A 24170-nucleotide genomic window follows, 5' to 3' on the forward strand; every position below is an offset into this window, starting at 1 on the left:
GTTAGTGCGCTGTGCTCCCGGGTTCAATACCCGCTCATGGACACCAACAACAGTGATAATTATCTGAACCGGTCCTGGTGCGGTCTGTAAACATCGCCACTGGGGAGACAAAGGCGGCCGGGCGTGGTGCTGGCCACCCACCCCCTCATGTGTCAGTGCTGGCCTTCATAGGCGCTCGCTAACATCACTTGCCCAGCTGCATGTTGAAGCAATACGGGGGGGATCTTTGTCTTTAGGTGGTGGTGGTGATGTGAATACTGCAGTGTGACATTGCCTGGGATGTCTGTGTGTTTACGGTATCAGTGTGCGTTCTGTGTGTAAACGATATGGTGCGCTATTGTGTGTAGCGGTATTACATTGTGCTCTTACCTCGAGTACAGCACTACCGTGTATCGTGATGTCTGTGTGATGTCTGTGTGTGATGTCTGTGGGGTGTCACTGTGTAGTGGTACTGTAGGTACGACTACAGCGTGTGATGTTACAGTGCGTGAATGAACGTGTGTGGCGTGTGACTATGGGTGTGGGTTTTACGTCCTCTGCTTGTGTATTATGAAGCATGTGTGTGGGTATTACACCGTTCATGTTGTGTATATATGAGTGCTGTATCGAGTATTGACTGTAGTATTGGCCCTCTGCTTCTGGTCATTGATCAGGGCCTTCGTCGGTGGTGAACACGTCCAAGTGTAGCCATGGCCAGGAGTAGCGTCATTCCCAGATCCACCTCGAGCTTGCAGGAGGGATGTCCTCTGGCTCCAACACTGCTGAACACATTCTTAACCACGCATTTTGAGAATTCTTCCTTGGCTTTCTTTCACTGGTGGAATTGACATCTGGTATGGATATAGTCGGAGGGTTAATCGACGACCTGAATGCGGTCTGTGGATGGATTCCATCTGACCAACACGGTATGCCGATGACCTGGTAATTGCTGCTGATGAGCTGTAGATGCTGCTGCTGATAATGACTCTGGAGCGTGGATAATTTGTCGGCTAACGCTGCTTGAAGAGAGAGAGGGGAATTATTGCACGTGGGTTAGTGAGAGTGAGTGTTGTTCATCACCAACTCTGGGGTTTGCAGAGGAGGTCTCGCTGGGTGTAACGCGATGTTGGGAGCTGCCTGCCCCGTTTAGCTCCGTGTGCTCTTTGCGGCTGTTATGGTGGCGCCGTCTCTGTTGTGCAAAAAGTGCACTCCCGTTACAGGAGGAACGAACGCCTGTGTCAAGCCGGTCTGCCGCAGATGCTCCATCCCAGTATTCATTGTGTCCATAGCTCCACGGAGCCTTGCACTATGCCGCGTGTGGCTTGTTGGGCACCCAGTTGGCATCTGTGGAGGAGGCTCCTAAAAGAACGCCGCTGGGAAAGATAGAAGGCAGCCGAAGTCGCTCATCAAAGGAGAGTGCCGGGGGGGGGGGGACAACAACAACAACAGAGCGAGCAGCAGGAGGGGTCCGGGAGGCTAAAGTCGCAGCAAGGAGTGTGGGGGGAGCGCTGGGACAGTCATCAGTTTCTCTCGTGGTCTGTCACTTAGCCCCAGAACGCGAGAGAGGGGGGGGGCTTATCCTTTGGCCTTCCTGGTGCCTTGGGGGGGGGGGTGGAAGGAGCCGCGGTTAAAGAAATCTAAAAGTACGGATTGTTTTTACGGCGACCTTTCACGGCCTAAGACCCGCTACGATGGCCCTCCTGTGTGGTGGTGGTTGTTGTTGTGGTGGACGTGCCGTGGGATGCTGGGCGCGTGCTACAGTCCATGTGCTGCTACTGTATGCGACGCTGCTGCTGTGTGTGTACAGTGCTGTGTACAGTACGCGCATTTGGGTGTGGTACTGTACGTGTGATACGTCCGCGTCGGCGCTCGAGGGTGGTGCAATGTCTGCGGTCCTCTTGTGAATTACAACTCGGCTGCTGCTGCCGCTGCGTGTGGTGGTCGTGTGCGCGTTCTATTGTCTCTGTGTGAGTGTGTGGTGATTATGTTCGGCACAGTGCATGTTGAGCACACTTCGGCGCAGATTCGCGTGGACACACACGGCAGGGACGCGGGGACACACACGTGTGAAGAAAGTAGCACTTGGACACAACAGAGATGTTGGCAAAGTAGAGGACCAGCTTCCATATAGCATAGCAGGGCCTCACCCATAGCAGGGCCACGGCATAGCAGGGCCTCAGTCCAGGATTGCTTGGAAAGACTCATTATACAGTACAATACAGTGCATAACGCGCCATACATGAATATAGCACATTGTAGATACGGCAAACTACAGCTCTCATAACACAACACGGCAGGGCATCACATCAGCTCATTCAGCTTGGCAAGACAGTACAGTGCACAGCAGTTCAGCTGCTTGCAGCCTATAAACAACAGGCTGCAGGCATAGACGGCAACACGTGGCAGGGCACAGCTTGCATCACAACGTGCTCGCTGTGTCTCGTGTGCTCACGAGCGAGCACACGTCAGAAGAAGAGCGGTGCAGCGTGAGTGTACAGCACAGATTGGCTGTCAGTCAAAGGCTACACGCTGCTAGCAATCAATGGTTGCACGAGTTGCTGATGGTGGAGATGGTGCTTGTAGACGTGGTTGGGACAGGTGGTTGTTGGTGATAGTGTTGCTGATGATGGTAGTGGGGAAAGACCCAGTGGTGGTTGTGTTATAGGGTGGTGTTTTCGGTGATATTGAAGTTGGTGATGTTTGGTTCTTGATGGCTGTGTTTTAACTTATGATCAGAGGTGTGGACTCGAGTCATGTGACTTGGACTCGAGTCAGACTCGAGTCATGAATTTGATGACTTGCGACTCGACTTGGACTTGCATAACAATGACTTTGTCCCACCTCTGCTTATGATCCTACAATAACTTGCGGTGGTCATAAGCAAATTGAGCGAAACGTCGGACGTTGATGTTAATTTCAGTCGTGAATAGTTTAATTATATAATCCAACTTTGTGGGAGCTTTATTTGGTCACAACTTGATTGGCACGCGTAAATACTAATTGGGTTAACGTGACAATTTTGCCTGGTGGTGGAGGGATAATGACAAGGATTTTGGCATAAATCTACTGCAACCCAAAGAACACAGATCAAGCTGTTGGGGTTTGTGTTGATGTGGTTGTTTGTGTGCCACGATACGAGCCCGGCAAGCCGAGTTCGATTCCCGCTCACGACCACCACCGGTGACGATTATCTGAACCGGTCCTGGGCCTTCCCGAATTCGAATCGGCCTCAAATGTGTACCTGGTGGAGCGGTGTGTAGTAAACATCGCTAGCACTGGGGAGACAAAGGCGGGGTGCTGTCCACCTAGCCACCCCCTCACGTGCCGTTCCGGTCTTCATAAGTGCTCGCTAACAGCACTGCCCCCAATAATCTGTTAAGGCTATTGGGGGGGGGGGGGGAATATTTGTATTTTTGTGGTTGTTGTTGGTGGTGGTGTTAGTGATGATTGTGTGCAAAAACGTTCTAGTACTGGGTGCTGTTCGTGGTATTCTCAATGATTGGTGGAGATGTTATGGCAAAGCACGGCCCTTAAATCCACCCCTTGACTGCATATGGCTGCAAGAAGAAGAGATGATCGTGTAGGGTAATTGGTGATGTGGTTGTTGATGGTAGTGTTTGGAAATCTGCTTCTGGGGGTTTTAACAGTCGGTGGTGGTTCTGTGATAATGGCTCTGAACTAATTGTTTTGTTCAGTTTCCGATATTCCTGTAATTAGGTATAGTATGGAATACAACTAGGAGCTATACTAGCTTCTTGTGCTGCCCATAGAGAATACAATCTTAAACTATTCCCCGACCTTTATCATACTTTAGCCATTTGTTGAAATTCAAGGATGCGGTTCAGAGACTTTCCAATACACAGCTGGGCCGAATTACAGAGGACATCTTCAGTCGCTAACCCCTGTGTCGGGAATTTGCTGTGAACCCTTTTTTTTGGAGACCCATGGGGTGAAAAAAGCAACCCAACCAGCCTCTGTATGCAGTTTTGTGGTTGTGTTGATGCATGCTCCTGTGTAGTACTTGTCTGTGTGTTGGTGCTTGTTGAGTGCACGTGTACACGTGTGGCAGTGCTGTGTGTATTAGTGGTCTGTATGTGTTTTGGGAGCGGTCGTGTAGCAGTTAGCACGCCGCGCTAGGAACCCGGCGGCTGGAGTTTGATTCCTACTCACGGCCAACACCACTGATGAGTATCTGAACCGGTCCTTAGACCTCCCCTAAGTCGGCTCTGGTGCAGTGTGTAAACATTGCCACTAGGGAGACAAAGGCGGCCGGGCGTGGTCCTGGCCACCCACCCCCTCGTGTGCCGTGCCAGCCTTTATAGGTTCTTGCTAACAGCACTTGCCCCTACAGTCTGGCTATGGGGGGGGGATCTTCGTCTTTTAGGGTGGTGTGTGGTGGTGTATCTCCGTTGCCCTTGTGCTGGCTGGTGTGTGCCTCTACATGGTGTGGTCGTGTACGTGTGCTGGCATGCTTTTGTTGGCCTGTTTATGCTAATGCTTTGTCTGTTTTGCTATGTGTTCATACATTATGTTTGTTGGCGTTCACGTATTGCTGTATGCAGCGTGCACTCATGTTTGCATGGCATTTGTGCGGTCGTGCTCGTTTTGGACGGAGCGCTTTGACCTCCCTCCCTGTACGCGATGTGTTTGTGTTTCTCTGTCGAGCAAATGCCCCCATGCGTTTGATGCATCAAATGGCAGCTGGGCACAAAGTGCTGTTTTTGTTAGGTTATCAACGCCACCCTTTATTGCATCCCAGACTGTTTTACGGTGCTATCAAACTCATTTCTAATTAAGGGCCCGAATTTCCCGTTTAAAGTACAATTTACAAGACGCCGCCGCAGATAACTTCATCCTTCAAGACGCAGCGGCAGATGCATTTAGATGTCTGCACCAAGATTACGATGCACTCACGGCCAAAGTATAATGTTTTGATAACATTCTGCTAGGAAGGACGCACTGAACTTAGTAGCCTCTGGCAGAAGCCCATCTGAAAAGTCGAGAGAGGGGATGTACATGATAACATCTCCACTCCTGTATGTTTATTAAGCAGTGATGACATGTTGGTTTATCTGATAACTGAGTGAATGGATGGGTTTGCCGTTGGGTTTTTAATTAGCTTTGCTGTTAATAATTAATGTCATTTTGGAGAATACCACTGCTGTCTTTGGATAGGATTCCACAGATTTACTTAATGTGACAATTATTGTTAAATGATTAAAGTAAGGCTTTGTGTATATGTTGCAAACATTCTTTCGTGGCATATATTGGTCACCATGTTTGTTTTAGTTTGTGAAGTTTTTTTTCCTTTGTTGACAACTGAAATCATCTTAATTAAACTATAATGACAGTTGTGTTTACGTATTCACAATGTGTGTTTGCATTAATTTTTTTCAGGCTCAGAGCTGCATCCCTCGAATTACTCAAGTAACCCATCAATTTGGAGTTTGGAGGAACCTGCTGACGTTTATTTAATAGGAGCCCAGGGCTGGCAATGAGTGTTTCTGAGAAACTGCAAAGACTGGATCTAAGCCACATTATAGAAAATGCCATTACTCGGAGACCACCAGTCCCTGGGCGAGAGGGAAAGGTCGATGTATGGCCAGAACATTGCAACGACCCAGGCTTGGCTCGGGCCAATGGAGTTAAGGGCGGCGGTAGCGGCGATGGCTTCGGCGTCAGGATGATACAGCCCAGGAGGATGGATGGAGACCTCGGTTACGAGCCAGAGGGAAGCGCCTCGCCAACGCCTCCTTACGTGCGGTGGGCCGAGTCGTTACCTGCCTTGCTGGAGGACCAGGATGGCACCAGCCTCTTCAGGGCCTTCCTGGAGCAGGAGGACTGTGTGGATCTACTGGACTTCTGGTTCGCCTGCAGCGGCTTCCGCAAGACCGACGGTGACAAGCGTGCCAAGCTGGCCAAGGCCATTTACAAGAAGTTCATTAAGGATAACGCGGGCATTGTTTTGAGGCAGATTGGATCTATCACGAGGACTGGCGTGAAGGAGTGCATTGCCAGCAAGCGCATCGATTCCACCATGTTCGACAGGGCCCAGGAAGAAGTTCAGATTGCCATGGAGGAAAATGCCTACCCGGCGTTTCTCAGGTCTGACGTGTACCTGGCATATGCTCGCAGCGGCGGAGAGAGCCCCAGGTGTTTTGCCGACCCTCTCCCCGCTGGCTTCATGGCCATGAAGGGACTGGACTCGCCTTTGGGCCTGCAGACGGTGAAGGAGGACGAGGTGCTGTCCTACGACAGCCAGCAGACTCACAAAAGGTGGCCGGAGGTGCACTGTGGGACGAGGCCACCCGGGGGAAGTTCCTGCTTCTCCGTAGCGTCGCCACGCGCAGTGGGGATGAGGCCGTCGGAAAAGGGGAAAAAAGGTTATCGGTAAGTCTGCTTTAAGATTTTCAGGAAGGTGTCTTTTTCTGTGCCAGTACATTGACACTGAACAACAATATAAAACATTCAATCCACACAGCACCTGGATATTAATGCGGTCAAAAATTTGGAAAGATTGGTACGAGAAAATTAGTAACTCATTAGTCCCTTACGGTGTGCGTTTTGTTTCTTCTGCAAAATTTATGCTTGCAATTCTTGCTGTGGAGGGAATGTTGGCCTGGCAGTTGGTCATATATTTTCAAACAAATTGTGGTGCGGGTTTAAGGAAAAGGAAATAATGATGTATTTGACCTTGTAACTTTTTTTGAAGTGTACAGGGAATTAGCTAGTTTTTTTGCCAAGCTGCTGCAACCATTAAGGAAGTCCAGTCAATCAATGTTTAAAAAACACAACAATGTTGTTGTAATGCATGTTTGTGAGCATTTTATTTAACATAAAGGGGAAGAAATCCCTGGGTAAAGCTGTGTAGTGTTTTTAAAGGCAAAATATTTAGGTTTTTAGAGACTTAATCTGTGTAAGTCAGTTTGGAATGTATTCTATGGGAATGCTTCTTTGTATGTGCGCTGAACTTCTTTCGCGCCGTACGTAGCCAACCGTGCTAAATCGGAGGTGTGGCAGGGAAAGGACAACAAACTAAACCTCAAAAAGCAGTTATAAATACATGGATTTTAAATCTAGATGATTTAAAAGTGCCATAACACTCAGTGACTTCTAAGTGGTGCAACCTTTTTACATCGCCGTAGGTCGGTGGAACCACACACACACACATGTTTTTGTGCAACCATAAATGTCCAAAGTGGCATTAACTTCTTGTGTATGTCGTCCACGAATATTGTTAATAAGTATGTATACACACCGGGGTATGTATTTTTTTGCGCCTTGTGTTTATTCACATGGGATTTGTGTTTATGTTTTACGTGCAGTGCAAACGCCCGCAAAACAATGCAATTAGGGATAACAGAACAGCATGTATGCGGCATGAGAATATTTTTAGAGATGTGTGGTTGGTTGTTGGGGTTGGTCTGGCTTGGGGTGGTGGTGGTGGGGTGGTGCAATGGCTCCTGGGTCATGGACCCTCGCTGCTGGGATGGTTTTTATGAGCAGGCCACTGCAGTCACATGGGAACCAGGAGCCCTGGCTGTGTCGGCTTAGCGATCAGAAAGACATTTCTTTTGTGAGCCCACGACTCGTTAATTTGGTCACGCTGAATTTTTTTTTCTGGTGAAATGAGTGCCCGAGCACTATAAGACTTTTCAGTTACAAAATTCCATCAGTGTTAAGAGTGAAATTCTTCCACATGTGTTGTCGAAGTATTTATACTTGCAAGAAAATATAATTAAATATGTTGACGTTTTCTTCTTTTGGATTTCTTACGACAGCGGAATGATAAAAAAAACTGTTAAAGGGAAGTTCAGAGTGATTCAGAATTGGCTAAATATCAACCAAAATAAAATATTTCTCCGCACTGATCTGAAAGTATTGAATTTGTTCTGAATAATAACACTACGCGGTTGGATAGCTGTGGTTTAAACTTTGTGGATGTACTTCACAATGAATGGAATTAAATTAAAGTAGATTTGAGAACACTTTGAAAACAACTGATTAGAACGTTTTACATAAAACTGTCAGTGCTGCAGTTTCATTTATTAAGAAAATAATGTTTTTCCTTAGCCCGCAGGAAACGGATTACTGATGTGATCATAACGTGGCTGAGATCGCCCTTTCCCGGTGCCCCATCAAAGAGCATGTGGAACCAATTTACTCCAGTGAGCTTTCTGCAAAAGGAACCGCATCCCTCCCTCTGCCCACACCGCCCCCCGCCCCGCTCTCGCTCACCCCTCCTTTTCTCTGGCTCGCCCTACCCCCAGTCACCACCAAATCGTATCAGTAACGGTAGAATGAAGGCTGTCGTGGGACTTAACCTGCCCTTTGCTGCATAAGGCCGCAACTCCTCCTGCCACCCAAGGCCCGGCCCTGGCTTTTGGAGTAGAGGGCCGCTACGTCTGGCAGGGTGTTGATTGGTGGGGGGGTGGGAGATGGAAGGATCCTGGGGACTCCCCTTCACTGCGTCTCTTCCTTGCTGTTTCTGTGGATTGCGATGGATTGAACAAAACTAGCAGGAGCCTTTCCCCGCTCCTTTATTTTTCCTTCCCACCCCCTCCTCTCTCTCTCTCTCCTCTCTACAACCCTACTCTTTACAAACACTGATCCTATTATTAAAGCGAAATGCCAGAAGCAGCAAGAGGGCGCGAGGTTCCGCGGGCAGTGTGACAAGGTTGTTTGTGTGCCACATCGAGGCTCAAGCTGGGAAAGAAATGAAAGAGCGGGTGGGGGGGGGAGTCTTGCAGTGAGGAGAGGGTATTACTCGATCTGTTTTGGTGTTAATACACCACCAAGCAATTTTGTGCTGTGATCCCTTTAGAATTTGTTTTCCTTCCCACCCTAGACATCTAGCAAAGGGGGCCTGTGCAGGTGTTTGGTTTGAAAACTTTATTCAGCTAATCCCGCAAGTCAAGGCCTATGCAGCACTGTAGCGTGATTAATATCGTTTGTTGCCTGCAAAGTGACAAAACCCCGGCTTTTGAATTTAATCTCCCATATTGTTTTCCCCGCAAAGGTGGATGATAGAAAAGAGAGAAAAATATATTTTTGTTCTGATATCTTGCAACGTGCGATTTTGAAAATTGTACACGTTAATATGAAGCATAGAGTGTACGTGTATCTTAAATCTATCACTCGCTGCAATGCAATAAGCAGCATTTTATTTTACATGTTAACACGCAGAACCCAGCAAACACAAAGTTGTATGTGTTTGGAATCCTGCGTTCGATGTTTTATATCGGATTCCATCGACGAACCATACGCGTGTCTGCAATGCAGGGCATTGATAATAATTCTCACAAATACTTACAAGGCACGCACTTAACACGGCCCACTGATAATTCTGTGAACTCTGCAATTAAGCCGGATGCTCTTATTCCCCTTCCCCCCCCAAACCCCACAATTACCCAAAAGGAACCCTCTGTGGCCAGGGAATCCAGTGAACCCGTACCACATGAACTCGGGCTACGGACGAGCTCCTGCATCAAGCGCCAACGACAGCGAGCAGAGCCTGTCGAGTGATGCGATGACGGACGACACGATGTCGATGACGGACAGCAGTGTGTAAGTCTTGGTTGCACGCTCACATGCCCCGATGATGCACACGCGCGTGCATGGAATTCAGCCCTTTGAGGCCACGTGTGTTTTTTTTAGTTTGAAGGCCATATTGCACGCCACTTATCGTTCTGCATAGGCATCAAACGAATTTTAGTTGGCTATGTAAAACTTCTGAGCTGAGATTACGTGACTGGATTGTCGATGGGTTGAAACATTATCTAAACGTGAATTATTAACGTGATTGTTTTTTTTATTTTAATTTGTTTCATAATTGGTAAATGTATGACACACTTTGGAATAGTTTCCTTTTCAGGCTGCTTTAGATGTTACAGATGTCGGACCTTTGAAGTGTGCTCGCTACTTCCCACTGTCATTATCTTATGAAGCGATTTTATAACATCTGACATAAAAGCCAAAGTCTGAAGGGAGTTAAATGGGGCAAACAATGAATGAAAGTGAGGTATCCACACACACACAAACGCGCGCGCAAACATAAATGGCATTTATCTGACGCAGCGTCTGGCTCTAGTTCACGGAGAGGCGCCTCCACCTTCCATTCATGCCCACCGCACGCACGTACAGACGCGGCCGCACGTGAGAAAGATGAGTGACGGTGGCGCGACCGGGGGGGGGGTGGGGGGGTCAGCTGCCTGTAACGGCGGCATTGTTTTTGCGCCGCACCGCGTGCGCACAAAGGGGAGGCAAGAAGAAAGGAAATGGAGACAAGTTGAGGCTTATGACCAGATTTGAAAGAGAAGACAAAGTTACACACGAAGTGCTAGGTGGGAGGTGACAGTTGATCTTTCCTCTCCTGTAGGGCTTGGGCTCAGGTTCTTGGTAAGGGTTGGCGGTCGCCGGGGGAGGTGGGGGGGGATGGGTGGTTGTCGAGGGCCAAATTGGTGGAAGCTGAACAAATGGTGGCACTGAATTGTCTGTCTTTTGGTTTTTTTGACACCTTATCCCCACACTTGTGGGTGTGAAAAAGCCACGAGGACTTTTCAGAAACATTTGTCTCCTCCAGGATGTGAAAACATAAAACAGATAACCAGCAACGTTTAAAACATTACCAATTGCTGGTGTGATGGGTTTTTCTTCATACATACACTCGTATAAAATCTTTCAATAACAAATTTAGCATTGGTATAGAATATTTAGGCCAGGGACTTGTAATAATTGCACGTCTAATGTTTATCAGGGATCGTTAAATCCCAAGATGTACAATAGTGGAATCATTTTGTGTGAATTTACAGTGAATTACAGGGATATCACACGATATGTATTTATCCTGGAGAAATCCGATGAGCTATGAAGCTCTTTCACAGCTATCCAGTATTGCCCGAGTGAACATTGTGCTCGTGAAGCAGTTGGCATAGTCTAGGGTAACGTGCGTGATGTTACAATATTTAATTGAATTCCTGTTGAAGTCGCTAGCACAGTACATAAGTTTGCCTTTTTCCCCCGCTGTTGAGTGTCAGATGAAAAAGTTGCTCTGTTATTGACAGGTGAGTGTAATTTAAGTCCCACCTACATGACCAAAAGAAACCACATTGTCTTGTAAGCCTAAGATGATAAATTGTAAAGATGTTATGGTTAACTTATATGTTTAAAACACATGTAACAGAATCACTTTCAGACGTTTGCTTAGATAACACTTTACACAACATTTCGCCAGGAGTAGTGACAGAGTATGCACCGGCTTGGTCATTGGGTGGCTTTTTGATTGCCATCTGAAAAAAAGGGCAGCTTTAGGCTCGGTTAGCCCTCCGCTGCCACAGGGAGTCCGAAGTGACAGCTGAGAGATAATGGGGCGGTTTTGATCACTGCTGGTGACGCAGGAATGCGAGCGACTGACAAGCCATCGCTGCGTCCTCTCCACAGCCAGGTGGAACTGCTTCAAGCCGTGAAAGCGGCGGATGAGTTGCCATGCCAGCACTGTGCGCGCGTGTATGTGTGTACATCTCTCTCTCTATACCAACGTTAGAGAGGTAGTGTAGCGTGCAGTGCGCTGCACTACGAACCCGGCGACCCGAGTTAGAATCCCGCTCACGACAAATAACAGTTGTGAATATTTGAACTGGTCCTAGGCCCTCCCCGAGGTCGAATTGGCCTCAAATGATGACCTGATGCGGTTTGTAAACATCAACACTGGGGAGACAAAGGCGGCCGGGTCGGCGTGGTGCTGGCCACCCACACCCTCGTGTGCCATGCCGGCCTTCACAAGTGCTACTCGCTAGCAGTACTTGTCCCAACAGTCTGTCAAGGCTACAGGGGGGACCTTTGTCTCACGGTAGCCCCCTGAATGTGTATCGTTCACATTTTCATAACGCCACTCGAGGACAACTGCATGCTGAAACGTAAACTTTAAATTATTTTACCAGCTAAGGCCGACTGCGCTATTATAGCTTGTTTTCAATCGTGGCCGAGCCATCAACAAATTATATCTCAACGAAAGTGGCTTATCATCGTGTCGAAATTTATATCTGCCAAATACTCTAAAACGCATGTTTCTAAGCGTAAATGAGATGCGTTCCTCTGGTACCCTGTGGAAGAACTCTGGGTTCCCTGTAATTATCTGGCAGGTGTTAAAGTCGTTAAAGTGTTTCGACTCGACAAAAAACAATTGTCCAAGCGGTTGCTCTTCCTTTTGGCCGTCACCATGCACACCCAGATTTTAAGCCATCGCTATAAATAAATGTAGGTTCGTTGAGTAAATGTTTTGCAATGCGCAAATACCAGTAATTTTGTCACGTTACGCCTTAGAAACGAACGGTGCATTTACAATTTAGAGATTTTTAAGCGAAGACATTTTTGTAAATTTGTTCCCATTACGATAGATGCTTCGGTGGTATCTTTGGGTCGAGTTGGCATACCCATGTTAAACGTGCATAGAATTATGTGATTGGACTTCAAGCTAAGTAGATATTTGAAATGCAAAGACACATAATGTATGCGTGTATGTTAAACTTTTTTCTCACCGTACGTAGCCAACCTCGCTAATCGTATAAAATTATAAAATTATACGACAGCCCTACTGTTTGTACACCTAACTTGTTTTCCAGCAATAGCAGTATTTAAGTTGATCTGAGATTGCCTCATTTAACATGATATATATTGTCGGTATTTGTATTTAACATCACAAACCCCCGAAGATGTTGTAACAGGGATACTAGACGGCAACAGAAACCTTATTTCCTTCACTTGGCACATAAAAGATCATCACAAAAAGCTGTGGCTTTTGTATCTGGCACTTTGTAGTGGAGAGGCACAGAGGCACAGAGAGAGAGAGAGGGGCCCATGCAATGTGTGTTTAATCTATGGACACCGTAACCCGATCCCTACCCGCGAGAGAGATCCTTCCGGAACTGTGTGTGGAAATAAAGCGCTGGGAGGGTGTGGAATGCGAGAACCCTAAACTGCAAACAACCTGTTTTTTTTTGTGGTGGAAGGTTTTTATGGTGCGCAAGTGAAATCGAGTTGATGATCCCTAAGTCCCAGGGAAGGACGAGGGCTTTCTAATGCATATTTAATGTTATTGCTCAAAACAACTGCAAAAAGGGGCTTTGCAGCTTTGAAAGAAAGTGGGAATGGGGGAGGGGGGGCTGGTGGGGGCGCCTGTTGGTGGAAAGGAGAATATGGGTGTCAGGGTAGGAGGGAGGCCGACGTGGGGTTGGGTTCTTTTTTATCTTCTTTTTTTATATTAAATAAAAGTTTACTGTTGACACAGGAGAGGAGAGGAGATGAATGGGGGAAGCACGGTTCAAAAGAGGGGAGGATGGGGGGGGGTGGGCAGAGGTGGGGGGCCCTCCCCTCCCCGCCCCGAGTTGATTCTCTTTGCATTTGATGTGGGGCAGATCAGAGGTGGTGGGGGGAGGGCGGGTGGCGGCTCTCCCCTTCTTCACAGCTTTGTCCGCCTTCATAAAGGGGTCCGGGGGACAAAGGGGCGGGGGTGGGGGAGCAGTGGGCGGGTGCCGTCCCGGCGGGCGGGCAGCTGTGTGCGGCGGACGCTGACATCTCTCTGAAAGGACAGATGAGCGAGCGAAAAGAGTCGCTGTGCAAAAAAATAGGACCCCCCTTCCTCCTCCTCCTCCTCTTGGCCCTTGGAGAATGGGGGGGGGGGTAGGTTTGGCAAGGGAAATGAGAAACTTATCACTTTGTAGCAACAGGAGTAAACACGTGTTGCCGTGAAGCTGTTTTTTTTAAGCAGAGGGGGGTGGCGAGAATTTAGCCCCAAACTGTGACTTATAAAAGCAATCGATTCAAACAATTGTGAAATGCGCGCACGTACCGGCAAAAATGCACAAACGCTAAAAAGTGTGTCGTTGCGTTTTGCAAACTTATTATCGTTACCGTCGTGTATCATTCACACTTCAATGGGTACAACTGTATATTGCATTACAAAGAGCGCGCATCTGATAGTGTACTGGAACTTTGTACATTTGTTCTGAGAACAAAAAAAAGATGCATTTCAAAGCCTCCCAAGGGCAGAAGCTGCGGATATCGACACAGGATCAGAAGGAGACCAGTAAATAACGGGAAAGGAGTCTTTGTGGGCCCTTTTTGGAGGGTATGAAACTATTGATTCGGTCAGAATCGATAGAAATGTTTAAAGACTTTTGTTATTTCTTTTTTTGTATGAACCTTTCCCTTTTTTGTTGTTTCCCCCCTCCCTTCCATGCATGTGATCACAGCGATGGGATCCCACCATATAGGCTGAGGAGCTGCGCGTCGAGAGATACGCGGCAGTCTGCGAAAGACAGCGGGAGGACGGAGGTGGTCCACATCCCCGTAAGTATTCGTGCACTCGCTGAGTGCAACGTTTTGCTGCATTTTGACGGTGCGCGTAATCACTCGCGAATGTGGCATTCGTTTCACGTTTTGACAAAATGCGTCTGTGCATGCGTGCGTTGAACTTCTTTCGCGCCGTACGTAGTGAAGCGCGCTATATTCGGAGGTGTGCGGGAAAATGTACGACGAGTAATAAAAAAATCTGCAAGGTCTTTTTCCACCGGCGTCACTTGCATGAGTTTCAATCTTGCGGTCGGCTAAATCGTTTTTTACCCTCCTTTTGTGCTTTGATTTGCTTCTTCCAAAGTTTTTAAGCTACGTTTCTGGCTGCGGTTTAATCTTCTTATGGGCAGGATATGGCCTCCTTGGGTCATGGATTATGTGTGCAGCCCTTTGCAGCAAATCTTTTATGCCTTCTTGCTCAAGCCAATCGGCAAAAAGTTGATTCAAAATCCTCAATTATCTTTGATCGTTGGATTGGAATGGAAGCAGATTTGAAAAGAATTTTAATTTTTTTCTTTGTGTCTTCTGCTTTTATTATACGTCTTGCTGTGCATTCCTTCTCCAGCTGTATTTCATCTTACACCATTTTAATAAGCCACATACATCACTGAAGGATACAGCATTTTTCTGAACATAGCAAGAATGGCCACATGGAAACGTGAAAATATGTTTTTGCCCTTTTTGTGACTATCGCCTAAAAAATAACCCAACCAGTATATTTTGCATTAATGAACTCCATCTCACCTATTTGTGGTGATTTACAACCCAAATGTGTTTTTTTGTCATTTTAAAGAATAAGCTTTTGTAACTGCACTTTAAAGTATTGTTGGTCCTCGTAGGCCGTATATAATGGTGCTAAAGGTTTTTAAGGATTTGTGACCTCCGTGGAATAAAATAAATGTTAATGGTTCCACGAAAAAGTCCAGCTGTGCATACCAATGACAAATTTATACATTTTGTTATCAGGAAATAGTTATTATTGTGTTCTTTTTTAGAAGTTCAGTTGTAGTAAACGTAACGTTTGAGTTCATGATAGATATGGGTATGTTCGCTTTCAGCAAACGGTCTTTGGGCTGAGTGTGGTTACAGATCCCTCTGTTCACACCGTGCAGGTGTTTAGAAATTCAAATTTCCCAGTTTAAAATGTCAGTTGGTTTCAAAATAAAAACGTATTCATATTCAGATGTGAAAATATATTTGAATATTGAATGTTTAAGACGGTGACTGCATCGCGCATTTTCAGATGCGCTTCTGCGGCCGTCTGGAACGCTCTTCCGATATTAGGAAGCCACTGGAGCTGTGCACTTTTAAATCGTCTAAGATGAAAACTAATTTTTTTAGGACTGCTTTTCGTGCTTAGTCTGTCGTACTTCCCCCGCACCTCTGATTAGCACGGTCGTCTACGTATGGTGCGAAAGAAGTTCAACATACGCACATGTGCACGCCCATATATACGTAACGCATGCCCTCACAGTTGTGCAGCATTACGCGTGATGGCGTTTCTAACGGCGCACCGTTATTTCTGTCTCTGAACTTCGTGGCTGTTTGCGCGCACGCGATGACCCCGTGTGTCCGGCATCTCTTCTCCGCCATAGAGGACCTCTCGGCTGCCGAAGGACATGGTGGTGGAGCCGGCCAAGTTTGCGTCGGAGCTCATCTCGAGGCTGGAACGGCTGCAGAGGGAGAGGGACGCCCAGGAGGCGTTGGAGGAGCGTCTGCGTCGAGTCCGCGCTGTGAGTTGCTCCGTCTCGCTCCTTGACCGGCGTGGGGAGGCTCCCAGCAAGGCTGTTTCATGGTCACTTTGTGAGATGCCCTTCCGAAAGTTTTAATCGGAGTGCATGAAGACAAATATGGAGGAACGGAATAGGCCGATGTGGATTTGCTGACGTGTCGTCATTATAACAACCAACAGTGATGAACTATCGGACTAATTTAAGCAGAGCAAAAATGGCGTAGAATTTGTTCACTGAAAAAAGAGAAAATATATTTTTTGGAGGGGTACAACTGGAAAACAGCAGAATAGTAATAATGTGTAGGTCATGTATTAAAGGTGGACTGGGATACAGCTGATTCAGTAAGAGATCAGCAGGAGCAGGATGGGAGTGCTTTGCAAAACTGAATTGTATAAAAAACAAATCATTCAACATATCATCGTGCCTCAACAATAAAGTTTTCAATAGGTGCCAAGTACCTGCTATGGCATGGAACATTGGATGCTTCAACTAAAAAAATGAAAAAAGCCCTAAAAAGTTAGTAACAAACGTGTAGATGCACATGCTTGGAATTACACTGACCGAGAACAAACACAGACACATTTCATTTAATGAAACAATCAAGTGGGCTTTGGCAGGATTCGTAGGTAGGGATGATTGCTGGTAGATGGGACTGGTGACACAATGACAGCCAAAGAAGAGAATGTGCCCAAAAGTGACCACTGTGATGATCTGCTTGTGCAGCAGGAGCCAGATGACTTGTGGCATGGTAGGACCTGCATGGATGGCATCAGCTTGGAGAGAGTCCTTGTTGATAGAGCAGTAGATAGATCATCACGGCTGATGGTGATGATGTTAACTACCTCGCCTGGTATGCAGCAGGTCGTGGGTTCGATCCAGACCCTGACGCCTGCTGCTGTCTATTTGAAGTCTGCGTCTCTCTTTCTCTCTCTCCCCATGGACGCATGGATTTTTCTCCGGGTCCTCCGGTTGTTCCCTGCATGTTCAGAATCAACACCATGCATTTAGAGTATTTGGCGGCTGTAAATTTCCACATGATAAGCGACTTTATTGAGCGATCATGTTTGGCCAGGTTGCTTCTGAAAAAGAGCTCTCTAGCTCAGTGGGCCTTAGCTGGTAATAGTTTAGTTTTATACTGAACATGCCTTGTAAGCCATTTATTTTACCCTGATTTAATCAAATCGGTGGGCACAAATTGAGGTTGGTCGTTTGTGGCTCACCAGTTAGGTCACATTGTTCTGTGTAGATGAAAGGGTCTTTGATGTACCTACATTTGAGGTAAGGTCTGTAATCTGAACTCATTGATTTATCAGTGAATTTGAACTTCCGATTGTTGATTCATGCATAGAAATGCAAATGCGTTTCAATTATTTAAGACAATATTGTCGGGTTAAGTGTTGAAATAGGAGTTAAATTTGTTGAAAAATGTCAATTTGTTTGACACGGCTTCAACGGTACTTTATTTCAGACATAACATCTGGCATAAATACACGTGTAGGGACAATGTTTTTGCGGTTGTTTTGCCGCACTTCTACGTTTTTGCTGGATATAGCATAAAAGATTCCACCCTCCCCAAACAAAAACCGCATGCTTATTTTTGTTATAATCTGCCGAGAATATACGCCAGTATTATGCACATACGGTATTCATTGCTGAAAGACATAAAACGGTGGTGCCCGCCTCCCCTGTGGCCCCCCACCACTGGCTCAGGGTGGGGGGGGGGGCTGCGTGCGATAAAGGAGATCTGGTTGGTGGGTCTGTGTGGGCTTGGAGGGGGGGGGGGTTTATTGTGGATCTCTTAAAAAAAAACTACACCCCCTCTAATCCGGGCAACTTCCCGGGTGAACTAAGCTGAACTCGTACAGTGGGGAATCATTTTATTATGTTTGCTTACCGTGTCCCTCTCTGATAATTGTTCTTCACATTTTTTTTCATATCTAAAAAAAATTAGGTTGTTGGTTTTGGAGCTGCTAGATGGAACGGGGGGGGGGGGGGGGCTTGGTGTGCCGCGGTCGGTCGCGGGCTCAAGGCAGCACCGTGCTGGAATGTGGAATTGATTATACGCGTGCCGTCGGGGCTGGCGTCTCGGGCGGCGGCGGCGGCGGCGTGGGCTCCCAGCGCCGGCCGTGCAGCTGCGCCGCTCTCGCGTCCCCCGCTGCCGTTAAAGTCTGTGCCTCGGAGCGCTCGGCCGCTCCGTCTCTCACCGCTTGTGAGCTGATGACTGTGGTGCCCGACTGTCTGCTCCCCGTACCCCCGCCCCACTGCCGCCCGACCCCCACCTCCTCCAACGGCGTCCACTCCCCCCCTCCACCCCCCCCCCAAATCCTACCATCACCAACGCCAACACAAACTCCCCCCCCCCCCCAAAATTTCAACCAATGCACTCAAATGCACACCAATTGAGTCTAAAGCACCGTGTTGGGGTTTAAGAGTAAGGGAGGCCAATGCTGATGCAGAGCAAAACAACGGATTAAATAGGAGGGGTAAGGAGATTAAGGGTCCCCGTGGCACTGGCCTTTTATTTACAACCCTTTTTTTTCTTTGTCTGCGTTTCCCTGCCCCCCCCCCCTCTCCCGCCACCATTCCATTCAGCCCCTGTGAGGCTGCTCGGCACCCTGCTGCTACATTGCTTTCATTGTCTTGGGGGGGATGGGGGGGGGCAGCTTTCTTAAACCCCCTCCGTGTGTCCCCTGTTCCCCCCCTCACTACCCCCCCCCCTCCCCAGAACACCCTCTCCTTTTATAAAACCCCTCAGATGTCGGTGAACAAAGCGGTCTGTTTATAATTAACGTAGGAAAGGTGACGAGATTCACTTCCACGCTTTTATTAACGGCCGCCCCCCTTCCCTCTCTCTCTTTTTGTGTTCTTTTGAAAAAAACCAGGAGGAGGAAGGCGAAGAAGGTGGCCCCGTCGCCACGGCGACTTGCCAGGCCTCGACGACGCAGGTGGCGGCCGGCTGCGGCGGCGGCCAGATGGCCGCGGTGCCCGTGTCCTTCCTGTCACCCGAGCCGGACGATGATCCCGAGAGCATCCTGGACGAGCACGTGTCGCGCGTCATGAAGACGCCCGGCTGCCAGTCGCCAGGCCACCATCACGGCGGCGGTGGCGGCGCAGGGAGGTCCCGCTCCCCGGACAACCGGCCCCACCCAAGCGCCGCACGGCCACAGGCCGCCCTGGCGGCCACCAAGGGCGAGGCAGGAGCGGCCGCGGCGGGCGGCGCGGCGGCGTCGTCGGCGTCGCAATCGCACCACCACCGCACGGTGTACCACCACCACCATCACCACATCCACCACGCTCACGCCGCGTCGAAGGCGCGCGAGCAGCTGGAGGTGGAGGCGGCGCAGAGGGTGTACGGCGGCGGCAGCGGCGGCGGCGTGAACGGCGCCGCCGAGTCCTTCCCGTACGCGGCGAAGTCGCGCAACGGCGCAGAGAACCTGCCGCCCGGCATCACCAACACGCTCCCGACGAGGTGAACCACAATCAGAATCAGAATATAAATTTATCCTGGAGGAATCTGATGAGCTATAAAGCTCTTTTTCACAGATGTCCGGTAGGGGCAGGTCAGAACGTTACAACAACAAACCATTTGTTGAATAATTGTCCAGACAAGTTTGGGCGCCGTGCTGGTGAGATGTTAACTACCTCACCTGGCACGCAGGAGGTTGTGGGTTCAATCCCGATCCTGACGCCTGCTGTATATTTGGAGTTTGCGTGTCTCTCTCTCCCTGTGGTCGCGTGAATTTTTCTCCGGGTCCTTTGGTTTTTCTCCTCCACATTTAGAATCAACATCACGCGTTTAGAGTATTCGGCTGCTCTAAATGTGCAAGTGATGAGCCACTTGGTTGAGCTATCACTTGTAGCCCAGTCTCTTCTGATAGAGAGCTCGGTGGGCCTTGCCTGGTTAAACAATAATCGTTGAAATAGTAGTTGAAATTTCAACTTTGTTTTTGGATAGTCTCGTTAAAGTTTTTGCATTGTCCGTAGATTGCTCAAAGTTTTTATACGTTTGAAAACATTGTCTCATCTCATCAGGTATGAGAGTTGGATCAGGGGCCATCCATTTAGTACGATCGAGGATGAATAATATTAACGTGTTTAAGCAAACAGATAGTCCACCGCCGGACTATCGAACTCATTTTAAGACCAATGTAGACACATTATTATCGAGGCTTCACCCTCCCCACCCCCCCCACCCCGTTTCCTATGCGTACGTAGATTGTCAGTAGACCCCCCCATACGCAAGCGAACGCATTTGGGTTAACCCCCCTCCCCCCTCCATGCGTACGTACTAAATGGATGGCCCCTCACTTGGTAAAGCCCACATTTATTTCAGGTTTATGTCCTTTGCTGGCATAGGATTATAATTTCTTGAAGAGTGCAGTAGACTGTACATTGTATTCAATTCACAATATGCTTTATATCGGAGTGAATGTGTGGCCAGGTTGCTTCTTATAAAGAGCTGTATAGCTCAGTGGGCCTTACCTGGTAAAACATCAAAGAAAATAGCACAACAAATCTAAAGCAATAACCCAGTACATGGATCCATTATTAAAGACACCAATTCCTTCCCCCCCCCCCCCTCTACCCCGTCAGTAACAAGTCAGGGACTCTGGGCAAGAAATCTTCGAAAGGCGAGAGTGGCAGCAAGGCAGAGGAGGCACCACTGGAGGAGGGACCCATGCGGGTGCTCGAAGAGGTGCCCGATCGCTTCCGTATATGGCAGTGGATGGTGCAGGGGGAGAAAGAGGCGGGCAGACATGCCAAGACCACCACCACCACCACCTCCAGGTGATTTGTCACTCCGTATAAAAAATGGATGTCATTTTACACGTTGACATATCGACCGCTAGTCTGAGTTTTTATTTGGCATTGAAAAATGCGTGGTGGGTAAACCATGACTTCCGTTTATTCTTATTAAAGAGTTTAAAGGTTTTGGTTTTGGCTTGTCAAGGATTGTCGCTGTGTTAGCTCAGAGAGGAAAGAAGGCCGTGGGCTGAACCCTTGTGGTTTGCTTTGAAGTCTTGAAATGCAAAGTCTTAAGGGGGGAAAACACATATTTTTAAACCATGACCTATGCATGCACATGCCCATACACAGCAATGGAGTGTGTAATTCTAAGATTATATAACCATGTAAAAAGATGATTTCATAAATACTGAATTGCTCGTGTTTTTTAATTCGCAAATTGTTTCTTTTGGAAACATTATGTAATGGCTGACCTGTACGCACGCGTCCCATTATTTTTTCTCGAGATGTGGTTCCATTTAGACTCTGTGAATCAAAATTGTTCATATTTTAAACCAAGTAGGTAGATTTATATTCCAGGGGCAAAGTGGGTTTTGGAAAACATACAAACCAACACCACCATGATCCTACACATCCAAGGGTCGGCGACTAAAATAACAGGAAGAGACATTTCTTTTTCCAATTTGGTAAAATAAAGAAAAACAACCCCTCAATATTTGGAGAGCCGCAATGCGCACGTGATGAACGTTATGAAGCCGTCCTTAAAGAGTCGCGCGCGCGGCTCTGGAGCCGGCAGCTTTTGCCCGCCCCCCGCCGTGTGTACATACCAGCGAATCAGATTGACGTAAAACGGTGCCCCCCCCCGTCCCGTTTCCTCCGCCCAGCAGCGGTCCCTCGTCAAAGAAGGGGAGCGAGGCGACGCCGCGGGCCGTGCACGCGTGGCCCGCTGTGGCCACGGGTCCTCAGAGGGCGCCCGCGGTCGGGACGCAGCCCTCGCAGCCCTTCGTTCAGGACCCGGGCATGCCCCCTCTGCCGGCCCCGAACCCCCTGACGCAGCTGGAGGAGGCGAGGCGAAGGCTGCTGGAGGAGGAGAAGAGGAGCGCTCGCGTGCCCCCCAGGAGCAGGTAGTAGGCGTGTTGCGCCCGCACCCCCTCCACCGCACGCTCATCTTGTTGCCTCGCTCGCTATGAAAAGATTAATGGTGTGAGCGCGGTGATGCCTTAGCCTCGCTCGATGTAAAATGATTAATGGGGAGAGAGAGCAGCGCGCGTGCTCTCTTCTTGCTGCATTGGCAATTTGTGCGTGACTTGTATTTTTTTTTGCCCGCGTCTTATCTGTTTTATATCTCGCAGGCAAACTCAGGAGACGCTACAGAGGAATCGATCTTTTCTACGACAAGCAGGATCTCAGAATCCCAATTCATCACCTTCCACAGACCTAGATGCAGACAGAGAGTAAGTTTTTTTTTTTGGCGCTTTGTGAGACTAATCCGTACTGTACGTACTGTTTGTTTGCAGGTTTGGGTGGTCCGCACGGTAACTTCCCAGTGCAATGAGGCTCATTTAAATATTTTTGCAAAAAGTTTTGGTCGCATGAAGCAAATAGTTGACAGGAGTTGTGTTTGTACTTTATCACCTGAGTTTCTAAAGAGTTGCCAAGTGGTGTTTAGTATATACAGCTTTGTTGGATATCTGGTTAGATACAACAGCCTTACCTGCTAAGCCAAACTTTGAAGTCCTATCGCTCTATCTGGCTGACTGCCTTCAGGGCAAGCTGTAAAGCTTTCATTATTATCCTTTTAACTCTGCGTGCTTCTAAGAGCCTATCCCCCTAACCTGCATTTTGAGGGCAGTAAAAAAAAATCCAGATTAGGTTAATTATGGGGTATGATTAAGCAGGCTTTTTTGTGTCATCCGGGGTGGTGCCGATGTAAAAAGTCTTTCCGCCGTGTGATCTACGGCCTTTAATGATGGCTCGGCAGTCGCCGCTGCCGCCACACTTTGTAGCCTCGGCAAGTATCTGGCCTATCTAGTGCACCGATCACATGTTTGTGTTTTTGAATGTGTAATGTAATGGTGCGTCATGGCAACAAGGCTGCGGGGTCGGTTTGACCAGAAGCTCTGCGGGCTTTCGCCAGTCCTTGCACCTCTTTTTGAAAGAGAATGTAGCGCTCTCGTCGCCCCCCCCGCATTTTTTATTGCGTTGTGTTATGGAAATTCTCACGCTTACAAAATTGTGCTTCCTGCGTTTCTTGCAGGCTCAAAGCTGGCAAGAAGTCTTTGTGCCAAGTGGAGGCCAGCGACAGTGTGGTTGTGGTTTATTACTTCTGCGGTGAAACCATCCCCTACCGCACCTCGGTCCGGGGCCACGTACTCACACTCGGACACTTCAAGGAGCTTCTCACCAAGAAAGGCACCTATAGGTATGGAACAAATTGTGTGTGTGAACTTCTTTCGCATCATACGTAACCAGCCGTGTTCGATGGATCGCCAAAAGCCGCTGCGAAGATGACCGGAGTTTGCGTGATGGTTTATGGTTCGTGTGATGGTTTGAGCAAGGTATTGTGGTTCATCTGTGGCAAGCACTTTGAGTGTAATTAGTGCAACCTCAATGTATTCGTTCAGGAACCGGAAGCCGATGCATCTCAGCTGAACATTAAAAACCAGCTTGCTGCTCACATACAGCTGAAGGCTGTTACTTCCACATTCATTGAATCTTGCAAGATATACTTTTAGAAGTAATCTTTGTTGACGAGCTTATGGCTTCCATTTACACTTGAACTATCATTTTCATTGAATTCTGTACATAAAAATCTTTGAATGTAATTTCTTTGAAGTAGTGATGTTTTGCTATTTTAATCCAAATTGTCCTGGAAAGCTTGCAATGAGGTGGGCTCTTTATTTCTGGAGCACCGCAGAAGATGTTTAAATTATTTCAAGATGAGCAACTTCGGTTTTCTTTAAGACACGTTGTGGCACATAATTGCATATTGTGCTGTGCCAAGAATTCCAGAACCGTTTAAAATGATGTTTGGTTTATTTTGGTTCTTTTTAGATGCATTTCACGAGGAAAGACTGAAATAGGTCTGCTTTATTTATTTATTACCAAAAGTTAAACTTGTTGAAAAGATAAGCCCCGATATCAAGAAAAAAATCACAGCTCTGGATCAAATCCAACTCGAGTGTTATGAACTTGTACTGCGAGGATCACTAGATGGCAATCACTGTTTACACCTATCCACATCCATTGTGGGTCTGGAGTTCGTAAAGCATATTCCCTCTGTAAAGTTGCAGAGTATACATTTACAACAGCCATACGTACCGACTAGCACGTGTGCACATGTATAGTTTACAGCGGTTAACG

At 47.8% G+C, this 24170-nt stretch overlaps 1 protein-coding gene across 4 annotated transcripts in view; it reads left to right on the top strand.

Moving 5' to 3' along the window:
• Positions 1-24170, top strand: part of LOC144936163 (axin-1-like) — a 68686-nt gene that overhangs the window by 36267 nt on the left and 8249 nt on the right. For 3 of the 4 annotated variants that reach the window (XM_078863103.1, XM_078863084.1, XM_078863094.1), the window contains exons 3-11: positions 5377-6369; positions 9397-9546; positions 14229-14325; positions 15924-16061; positions 18944-19530; positions 20655-20849; positions 21692-21931; positions 22160-22261; positions 23065-23229. In XM_078863103.1, coding sequence (XP_078719229.1) covers positions 5474-6369; positions 9397-9546; positions 14229-14325; positions 15924-16061; positions 18944-19530; positions 20655-20849; positions 21692-21931; positions 22160-22261; positions 23065-23229 — 2570 coding nt within the window. In that variant the 5' untranslated portion in view covers positions 5377-5473. The remainder of the gene's footprint in view (positions 1-5376; positions 6370-9396; positions 9547-14228; positions 14326-15923; positions 16062-18943; positions 19531-20654; positions 20850-21691; positions 21932-22159; positions 22262-23064; positions 23230-24170) is intronic. The other variant, XM_078863111.1, reaches the window with a different exon arrangement.

The sequence above is a fragment of the Lampetra fluviatilis genome, chromosome 1 (assembly GCF_964198595.1).
Source record: "Lampetra fluviatilis chromosome 1, kcLamFluv1.1, whole genome shotgun sequence".
In the NCBI taxonomy this organism is placed as follows: domain Eukaryota; kingdom Metazoa; phylum Chordata; class Hyperoartia; order Petromyzontiformes; family Petromyzontidae; genus Lampetra; species Lampetra fluviatilis.